The 11,043-nt window shown below is 43.6% G+C and overlaps 1 protein-coding gene across 1 annotated transcript in view; it reads left to right on the forward strand.

Moving 5' to 3' along the window:
• The first annotated feature begins 3,411 nt into the window (after positions 1-3,411).
• RASSF3 (Ras association domain family member 3) overlaps positions 3,412-11,043 on the forward strand; it is a 78,160-nt gene continuing 70,528 nt past the window's right edge. Inside the window, exon 1 of the mRNA XM_034770595.1 lies at positions 3,412-3,753. Coding sequence (XP_034626486.1) covers positions 3,646-3,753 — 108 coding nt within the window. The 5' untranslated portion in view covers positions 3,412-3,645. The remainder of the gene's footprint in view (positions 3,754-11,043) is intronic.

Below are 11,043 nucleotides of genomic sequence, written 5' to 3' on the forward strand. Positions count from 1 at the left end.
CCTCACCCCATCTTTTACTTCCTTGCTTCCAAGGGCCCAGTACCTTTCCCATACTCCAGCCTTGTGAGCGAGAAAAGACTGGGACTGGTTTATGGAGCTGGGTCTTCTGCCCGGTGGTGCAGAGCACTATTACTAGGCCACCCCAACTGGCCAGTGAGTGTCTGGTAAATTTCCTTTTTGATGAGATTACACACTCTTAAATCATCTGACACAGAAAGCAAGAACAAACACAACACAGTTATTGCTGGAACTGATATAAACTCCACAGTGAATAAACTACTACTTTAATGCAAGCAAACAAAAAATGTTTACATAATGAAGTCACTAGACTCTGAAGAACAGTCCACCTTTATTAAATTAGATATCTGACTTCATGAAATGATGTTTGACAATTCAGAGTCCTTGCCAGGTTAGTCAAAATGTTCATGTTTGTTTTCCTGTTATAAGGAAAATCTCAGCTTTAACTGTGCAGTTCTTATGAAGCTGAACCTGGTGTTGCATTTCAATAAAGTGAACTTTCAAATCCTTGATGCAAGTATAAGGCTGCAGGTTAGCTCTACCTGTAATGGAAAATATTCATCTTGTTCTTTGTGTAAGATACAGCTGTATTATACAAAGTTCATCTTTTCCTGCACTTGCTTTATATTAATGATTATTCATGAGAACATTGTTCCAGAACACTGTATGCCTGTTACTATTTCTGGTTGCAGATGTATTATTTGGTTCACAAACTTTTTAACTTATTTTGACCTTAGAAGGGCAGTAGTTTGAAAACCTCTTTTAAAATTAGATTTCTATAGACACTATGCTTTTATAAAATGATGTTGTTCTCTAGTCCTCTTATGTGGGTATCTGTAGTATTATTTGGATTCAATTCTGTTTATTTTTTAAAATGTGTTCTCCGTTATCTATTATCCTCTTGCCAGTTGCTCAAATGATCACAACAATGGATTGCCAGACTTATTTCTCAGCAGATTTAGTTTTTCTTTCTTTCTGTGACTGATTGACAGCCAATGCATTCTAGAATATGACCCAATCATTATATTATAATTTGCTATTGTTGTTCAAGAGAAAATATATGGTTAGTAAAGACAGTTCATTAAGCAAACAGAAACCAGCAGGAATTTTGGTTGATTACATGGGCTGTGACACTTGTTCCATCTGACTTTGGGAACCACTTGACCATCTAGCACTTCTGCCATAGAAAAATATGCTATGTTTGAACTGAGCTTTTCCTAGATAGATATTCACCCCCTTTGCCTCCTTTCTCTTACATGTATTGCAGCATTTATACAGCTCTATACATCTGTTTCACAAACACTAACTTTATGCTGCATAATGCTTGTAAGTGTTGTTTAAATCTTTGCCATGTTCCTTGACTTCTCACGTCATTATGTTCAGATAACACTTCATTAATTCTGCACAAAAACAAACCTGCCTTCAGCAGAGTTATCAGTAAGTATATCTTCCAACTGTGGATCTTTGTTTTCAGTATGCACTATTACTTTTTTTGGTTAACTAATTGGTAAAGCTTGTCAGGGTAGAGTAAGAAAAAATCTGCCTGGTAGTCTGTGCAGGACCCAATCCAATGCCCAATAAGCAAATGAAAAGCATACCTGGAGGAAGATTTAGGTAAAATGAAATCCATTTGGAAGGGGGCAGAAAGACTTGGAGGAAAAGTGCACTTGAGGTGGGTGGAAGAGGAAGATCGAAGTGTTGGTGCAAGTGTAACTCACAGTTCGGTGTGCCTTCAAAACCTTTTTTTAAAAAAGATCAAATATATGATATAGTTGGGGGAAAATCTGGGATCTCTTGTTTCTTTTGCAGAGTTTTCTGGAGAACAGTCCCACCTAAATGTCTCTGCTTGCGTGGAAATTGAGAGCTTCATGAAATGGATGAGGCCATTTGCAAAGACAGTGGAGAATGATGGAAATGGAAAATTATCAGCCTACTTCTCTGCACTGATCTCTTTTCACTCTTGCCCCAACTGAGCCATTCAAATAACTGCCCCGCTGTGGGTCTCCTACTCCTGCCTCCACACCTTTGCCAATGCTGTAGTTGAAATTCCCAGCTTGATTGCCATCCCTTCATCCGCTCCTTCTTCAGATCTCTCCTTAAATATCACTCCTCCCAAAGGCCTGTATCTCCTAATCATCCCTTCAAGGAGAGAACTTTTAAAAACAACTAAACAAAAGACCCAGCAACACAGTTACTAATTCTTATGCCTAATTGCTTTGTTGGTTGTGGGTTCCCTTATCTCTATTGTTTAGGTGCATCTTGCTTTAGGACTATCCTGGACTAGAATACTCTAGGGCTAGTCAGTAATGGGGAAGGAAGCAACCAATGTGTGTGGATGGACAGTTTGTTGGTACAAGGACCCCAAAACTCCAAGTGAATTGATATTTATATTGTGCCAATAGCATGCCAGACACTTTAAAGACATGTGTGAAGACAGACACCCTACCCCCTATCTGAGAGTTGGTGTATGCACAGACTTGCCCCAGTTTTAATTCACACCTTTTGTTACCACAGTGCCAGTCTGGGGGTGGACATTCTTCTTGGGGAATAACAGTGTTTGATTTTGCTTAAATTGGAAAATTGCTTTAAACTAAATTGAAGTAAAACTGACAAGCTACATAAAAATGGCCATACTGGGTCAGACCAATGGCCCATCTGTATGCTGTCTTTAGACAGTAGCCAATGCCAGATGCTTCAAAGGGAATAAACAGAACAGGGCAATTATGGAGTGGTCCATCCCGTCATCCAGTCCCCCAGCATCTGGCAGTCACAGGCTTTGGATTTGCAGTTTTGTTGTAACCCTGTTGGTTAGAGAGACAGAAACATAAGCCACTTTTATTTCCCAAGAAGAGTATGTGTACACCCAGACTTCGCCTGAAATAACAAGTGGTGGGAGTTAAAATGGTTTTTGTTGCCTGGATGCTAGTTTGAGAGCAGAGCAGAGCAGAGAAGGCCGGGCCTGGTCTCTTGTCTTCGCTCTTCCTGCTGAAGTGCCTGGCTGGCAGCTTATTGGCACAACGTAAGTAATCAACGCACTGAAGTTGGAGGGTTTTGAGCTATCAAACTGGCTCTCCCACAGCGCTGTCTTCTTCCTTCCCCGTTACCGATCCCACTCTCACCCCAGGCGTCCATAGCAAAGGCTTGTGCGAGCGCTGGATGTGGAGTTAGTTGCATAGAAACGAACTGCCCAGCACTGGCTCTGCAGGAGACGGTGCCTCCGCCCAGCTCACCTGCTGTTCGGGGACTAAAGTCCATCCCAGCCCAAGGTGAGCAGGGAGAGGCGCCGAGGGCTTTCGGGCTGTTTGCATTGTACCACCCGCCCCCTCCTGCGAGGCGGGGGCGCTGCCGGCCGTCAGGCCAGTCCCTGCTGCCGGGGGAGGAGGCAGGGGCGAGGGCGGCGCTGTAGCCGGAGCTCCCCTTTGGGCTGCGCTGCCCCGTGTGAACTTGTGCTGCAGGGAGGCTGGGCAGGCGGGAGCCAGCTGCTGCAGCCGCATCAGCTGTTGCTCCCGCGTCCCGGAAGCCTTGGGAGGGAGAGCAGCGGGCCCCCATGCGGCGGCAGGGAAGGGGGTCTCCGCCTGCGGGCCCCTACAGCAGCGGCGGCCGCTGACGCTGCCCTGGACTAGCAGCATGAGCAGCGGCTACAGCAGCCTGGAGGAGGAGGAGTCCGAGGAGTTCTTCACCGCCCGCACCTCCTTCTTCGGGAGGCCCCCGGCCAAAGCCAGGCCCGAGCTGCAAGTGAGTGCAACGTCCCCGGGCCGGGGCAGCCCCGGCCTCTCCCCCCGGCGCGCGGGCAGCATGTGCTGCTGGGCTGGCCCGAGTCGGGACCAGATCCTCGGGCTGTGCCCTGGCTCGTCCCGCTCCAGGCGGCCTCCCCCCGCCGCAGCCGCTCGCCAGGCACTGATCCCCCCCGGCTGTCTGATTTCAGGCCTCCACGTGTCCCGGGCCCGGCTGTGAGGCAGCAGCAGAAGTTGCCTATTTTTTTTTCCACCCCAGCGAAGCTCCTTCCCCCTTTGGGGACAGGGAATATTTGCCCTCGGTCCTTACTGCCCGCCCACCCCCGACTTAGAAAATGCTCTTTAGGGGAGCTATGGCATAAGCGCCTCCGTGTAAGGCTGGGATAGCGCATGCACAGCCTGATCCGGATCGCCCCGGTTAGGGCCGGGGTCCAGGTCCGACTCCGCTGCTCGGTCCTGCTGTCTTAGTAACACTTGCATGGATGTAGTGGAACAGCCACTAAACCTGAATAGGCGTTAACCCAGCTCCAGGATTCCCTGGTAGCCGACAAGAGTGGGTGACATATTCCAGGCACCGAAATCAGGAGCATCTGCCTCCTTATTCTGCCTTAGATGGTAATGAGGCATCCTCCTCTCTCGAGGTAACACTGATACCTCCTCTGCACCCTTCCAAACCCAACCCCTTCCCTCCCAGTAAACCCTCTACCCCTCTGGATTGAGGTGGATATACAATATTGAAATAAAGGTTTTCAAATATTCTGTTACAGATAAGCCATAATCAGTAATTGAAAACAGCATGCACATTCCGTTTAGTGACTTGGGATCTCAACGGTTAATTTATTAAATGTGTTGCAGTTCTTTTTTAATCCTATCTGTTAGACTAAGGTGTGACTTGACAACTTGTTTTCTTTAGTGTTAGCACTGGAGGCATGTTCTATAAATGGCAGTATGGCAGATTTTCCTTCTATATATTGGATTGAAATGAAATACAAATAGATTTTGTTTACTGACTTCAATGCTTTAGATGTCCCAAAGTGCATTACAGACACTTCAGATACTGATGCTGGGATAGCAACGTGGCATCATTAAGTACTCAGCAATAATTCACACAGTCTGTATGTGAAATAATCCTTACTGAGAAAGGGAAGGTTGTCCAGATCCTTACTCCATTTGGGGAAATGTCTTGAAATCTTTAATATACAATACGTGTAGAGAAAAGACACCAGTTTTACTAGTGTGGCAACCCCTAATAGTGCTCAACAGGTATAATACTGGATATGTTGTTAAAACTGGGACTTGAGCTTTCTGGTCTGGCTTAGAAGCAAGAGTGCTACTGAGAGTGAGCACACTGACACTAGATTGATAATTTAATTTAACACATATTTTAATTGGGAGTTAAAATTTTTTTTTTGATACTTTTGTGTTTTACTTTTTGTGGCAGGCAACCCGATACCAGGCTAATGGGCAATCTTATAAAAACTTAGATAATAAACTCAAAATTCTTCAGTGTGAAAGCAAAGTTATGGAGCCTAGATGTTGAGATAAAAATCACGTTTTCCTAGTAGTGAGTAATCACACTCTCAGCTTTCCGTTTCCCGCTTTCCTTTTAGTTGTAGTGTGGCTCTGTACTTTTGTTTTGAACCCGGCAAGCATGAGTTGAATTGAGGTAAGGACCATTTCTGCCTTTTGATGAGGAGCGAGGATATGTAAAGTGTCTTGTTCAGTAATACAAAATTTTTTTTAAACTCTGCTAAATGGTCAGTACTCGGGTGTTATCAAATAGATATTTCATTAACTAGGTGTACCCTAGTCTTATGAGTTCAAAATACTGAAAGTTTGGAGGTTTGAAAATGAAGCAGCAGCAACTCACCTCTACCAGTACCAGGATTCAATTAAAAAATGTCAAGTAGATGCAGTGTCCCATCAAAGATGCAAAATAGGGGTCAAACATTCTATAGTAAACTTTGTTCCTCTTTTTTTGATTGTCTTTAATCAGAGGATGCAGCCCTCCCTCATTAGTCTTTCTGCTTCCGAAAGCCTGAGTTGACTTTTCTAGAGATGGTTGTTCTTGTCTTTGGAAACTGATGAGCCATTGTTTCTTTGTGTATCTTTTCTTAGTGGTAGCTCTGCTTCCATCCATTTTTTTTTAAAAATGTTCCTTTTTAAGCCTGGTCTACACTACAGAGTTAGATTGACGTAAGGCAGCTTACATCGACCTAACTCTGTAGGTGTCTACGCTAAAATGTAGCTCCTACCAATGTAATTCACCGATTACAGCAACTTAATAACTCTAGCTCCATGAGAGGCATAGCCCTTAGGTCGATGTAGTTAAGTCGATGCAGTGTGAATGTAGATACTGCATTGCTTATATCAACTGTTGCGGCCTTTCCAAAGCCCTCCCACAATGCCCCACGCCGACAGTTCAATCAGTGGAGGCACTCCTGGTGTCGACATGCACCATCAACATGAGGAGCAGAGTGTGGACATGCAAAAGTGATTTAATTACTACGGTGGCTGTACGTCGATGTAACTTAGGTCAACTTAATTTTGTAGTGTAGACTTGCCTTTAGTTTTTATTCCTTTTCACTTTCTTACTACTCCTTCTTGCCACTGTTCATCTTCCTCTCCTATGTTGTTAGCCGTTCTAGGCCCTGTGCCTGCAAGCTATGCCCCTTCAAAACTTTGCTCATATGAGTCTTCCTGTTGAAGACTATTCACGTGAGTAAGGCTAGACAGTGTTTGCCCTTGTGTCTAACATTAAAAGCTCTTACCAGCAATAAGTAGCACTTCTAGTGTTTAATCCGGTAATGATGCTTGATAGTGCAACAACACGTTGTCACAGCGTACAAACAGTGAGACTTTGATATTAGGCAGCCTGAAATAGAATTCAGCTATATCAGTGACTCTGCAGTCCCAGAAATACTCAGCTAAATATTTCTAGTCACAAAGCTTATGCTTATTATGAGTTGCATTGGTGCTCCTTTTTTTTAACCGAACATAGATTTCAATGGTCATGTGACTACTGAAAGATTCTTTTCCCTGGAAGGGAAGCTGTCATAATAAGACTCTTTGTGTATATATGAGGATGTTACTTTGGTTTGGGTTTGAGGCTTAGTCAAAAATGCATGGTAAATCCCCTGATAGCTAGAGGGCAGTTGCTGTTCCTGTGTCTCTTTTCAAATGCACACACTGTAATTTTGCAGTGTCCCCCCGCCCGTGTAAGACTAACCAGTGGTACTCATATTTAAATATAACCAATTTAAGTACTCCATCGTAACTTTGTTTTACACCTCCACACCTCTCCATACACACCCACCCAAAAGAAAGAGTGAAAACTTTTAGCTTACAGCTTTGCATGCAGAGAGAGACGTTGTACTTGCTTGCAGGCTTCTTTTGTCTAACTGTCTAAACAAATCAGCACTTGCGTTGGATCTTTAGGTCATGTTTAAGTTGCTAAGGGGGCAGGGAGAAAGGAATTGGAAGCAAAGATCAGTTAATCTGTATAATTAGTGGACTATTGAGTTTTCGTCCTGGAGTTAATGGTCTGCCCACCATAACAACAGGAATTAAGTTGCATAACAAGAGAAATTAAATGAAACCACTTCTGGGTTAGAAATTTAAAAATCTCATAATGGTCTCTCTTTATATCTTTATAAAGAATAATGTCTTCAGTGGAGTTTTTTAAAACCAAGGTAACAGGTTATGATGTCTCTCCTTTTTTTTTCCTTTTCCCACCTTAAAAAAAATCTAAGTAGAAGTATTGAAATTAAAATAATGTGAGATGAAACACTATTTGTTGCATCACATTGCTGTCGCTGAGTTTGAGCACTCTCTCTTCAGGGCAGGGATCTTGTCTTCATGGCTGTCTGTCAAGTGCCTGTCATGCTGTTGGTACTCTGTAAATAAGAAGCATGTTCCCTTTCATGTAGTACAGATTGCAATTAATGGTCCTACCTATATGACATGATGCAGTTAAAGGGGCACTCTTGGAGGTGGTAGATCCCAACTTGAATGCCATGTCCATATCATTATTCACCTGTATGGCTTTTTTCCTTCCCAAAACAAAAGCTTTAATGCTTTTTTTTTAGAATAAATAACTTTTCCAAATTCCATCAGCCTATCACTTGTAAAACTGCATACTGGAAGAACACAAAGTTTTGATATAAAGTAAAATGAAATCACTACTAAGCTTCCAAGGGGTTGTTATGCAAACAACACAGTAGCTTTAACAAGATTTCTAAGTAAATTAAAGTATTTAATGGTCAAACTAATTATATACATTTTTCAAATTACATCAGTCATCTTATCAAAAGGGAAATTAAGCTGGGAAGAAAATATGTTTTCATGGTTACGGTAGGGTGCTCAAAATGCAGCTTGCTTTGCGCCACATTGTGGCCCATGGAAGGGGATATTACTTTTTTCTGTGTTTTCTCATATCTTCTGTGGTATCAGTAATACAGAGACAGGAGGAACTGTGGAGAGACTAGACTACATAAATATCCAGGAGGGCCTGGACTACTGTAGCTCCTTGTATCACTGTTATATGTTTTCTAGATGAAATGGGAAGAACTGTAGAAACTTGGGTCCGGAGATTGAGACTATTCCGGTGTGTAAGTCTCTGCAATATCAGGTCTTATAGCTTTATATGATCTAGTTTGTGTGGCTCTTCCATTCCCTGTGCAATGTTTCTAAAAATTTTGAAAGTTGAGCTCTTTCTTCAGGAAAACACAATCATGTCTGCCAACCTGTCGTGTTGTTAGCGGCCTACAGATCTTCATTTATACATCTTCTAATCTATGCCTTCTCCTTCCCCAGCTAGTCCATTTTTGGGCAATGCCGATGTAGATCTTCATTATACTTCCTTGCTTTTCTTACAGGCTTTGATAGCTGGTGAAATAGTTAACAGTGTCGGCTGGAATCTAATTTAGCACTCCATTGAAATGCCTGGGACTGTGCATATCTCCGAGCTATTGTTTAAGGCTTTCTCCATACTCCTATAGAAAGCCGTATTTGGTTACAACTTGCTTGACATTTGAAGGTTTTCCCATTGCACTTTTCATCCACTTCATAGGTCCTTGTGAAGTGTGTACGTGGGTGTTTTCCATTTCTTTGCGTCAGTCTCAGATATTCCTCTCCCGCCCCCCCGCAAATTCTCATTCCCTACGTCTTGGCTTAGTCTTTCTTGTCCCACTTCTCCATTCTTTTCCTCCCTTTTCCTCTTACAGGTACAGGGCCTCCATGGCCTCTCTTGCCTTTCCCAAGAGTCAAGTTGTGTTTTTTTTCCTCTGCACTGTCTACATTATGAATCTGATGCTGGCTTTATACCTTAATGTCCACAATTAGTCTGAGTTTCACACTGTTGGCCATTGTGACCCTTTCTACGGAATCCCATGGAGTTTCCTCTCAGTAACATTCACTGGAGAAAACATCTCTGATTATTAGAACAAATGATTCTATTTTTAGATTTTCTTTTTACCCAGAAAGGTTAGACTTGTTTGACAAGCAGTCATGGAGTTTATTAAAAGTAAAACTAAAAATATCCAGTAATGTGGTTTATTCTCTTTATAATTCCTTTGGCAGTCAGGGAATATTATGCTATAAACATTCTTTCTTACAGCTAAAAAAATTGAAAGTCAAGAGAGACCTTTTACCCTATAGTGATGAACATAGTATAAAACCCTAGATAAAAATCAGTTGCTGTCCATACTGCTCTTGTTTTATCCAACAGGAGGCAGTGCACTCCAACCACTTACTTTCTCTCCATACCAATGCTGGGAAAGGAGATGCTGAAAGATTTAAGTGAGCTTTTTTACACATATAGCGACACTGTCTGCCAACTTCACTAATGGAGCAAACCTTTTTGAGGTTCATGTTTGTATCTTTTTTTGTTTCTGTCATTGGGCAGACTGGTGTGGAGTTTAGGTGCATGTTGCTTGCCTTAGAGCAAGGTTGATGTACTTTAGCATTAAATTATTACCCACCCATGCTTTTGTAACAATCTCAGAAGCCCACAGAGTACTTTTCAACCAAAATGTCATAACGGACATTTAAGTGTTCTTCTTTTTTTGTACATAGCAGAATTATTGCAAGTGGTTTACTATAAGCTGAGCACAATCACAGTTGGGGTCTGATATTCATGCAGTTATATTTTTGGGGATTATCTAATGTCAATACCTGAACTCCAGAAATGAGGTAGAAGTTCTAAACTTGTGTCTTAAATATTTTGCTTGCTGGTAGGAGATGAAGGTAATGTCCCTAAGGTGGTTTGAGTTACTGGAACATCTAACCTAAGCTGTTACACTCAGCAAATCAAATTAAAGGTGTCATGGCGTACTTCCGTACAGTGATATTATAGATAGAATAGCATGCAAACGGGGTGACTAAAATGTTATCCTTTTACTTTGTTTTCCTTCTACCATATCAATACACATAGGCCCTTCTCCTGAAATCTGATCTGTTTGAGCAAACCCATGCAGAGCACCACTCATGTGCTATAGGATTTGTTAGAAATTTCAGGCTGGTGAGACTCATGTACACCAAACATGCACTGACACGTCTTGTTCAGTTACAGAAAACTCTTGGTTTAATATATCTAAATGTTGAAGTACAGTAACTAGACTTATTGTGCTGAAGAGTTCATAAGTTGTCAGAAGTGTACAGTATATCTGTATGGTTAGACATATAGATTTCAGTGTTTCACTATAATTTGCCAGGTGGTAACCAGAGCCAGCTCTCGGCATCGGCAAAACAAGCAGGTGCTTGGGGCGGCACATTCTAGGGACGGCATTCTGGCGCCACCCATCATAGGCACCGACTCCGTGGCATGGAGGAAAAAGTGCCCCAGCTCGCCTCCATTCTGCTCTGCCTCTGCCCGCTCCCCTGAGCGCGCCGCCACCGCTCCGCTTCTTCCCCCCTCCCTCCCAGGCTTGCCGGGTGGAAAACAGCTGTTTTGTGCAGCAAGCCTGGGAGGGAGGAGAAGCTGAGCAGCGGGGTGCTCGGAGGAGGCAGCGGTGGTGGAGCGGAGATGAGCTGGAGCGGGGAGCGGTTCCTCTACCCGTCCCCCCTGGTTACTTCCTGTGCCCCCTCACTCTAGCTCACCTCCGCTCTGCCTGCTCCCCTGAACGCTCCGCTTCTCCCCCATCCCTCACCTGAGGGTGGGGGGAGAAGCGGAGTGGCGGCGCGCCCAGGGTAGCAGGCAGAGCGGAGGTGAGCTAGGGCAGGAGGTAGCCGGGGGGGGGGGGGGGGGCTGGCGGAAGCAAGGGGGGGGGGGGAAAGGCGGCAGGCGCGGGGG

Source organism: Trachemys scripta, chromosome 1 (genome assembly GCF_013100865.1).
Source record: "Trachemys scripta elegans isolate TJP31775 chromosome 1, CAS_Tse_1.0, whole genome shotgun sequence".
NCBI classification, from domain to species: Eukaryota; Metazoa; Chordata; order Testudines; family Emydidae; genus Trachemys; species Trachemys scripta.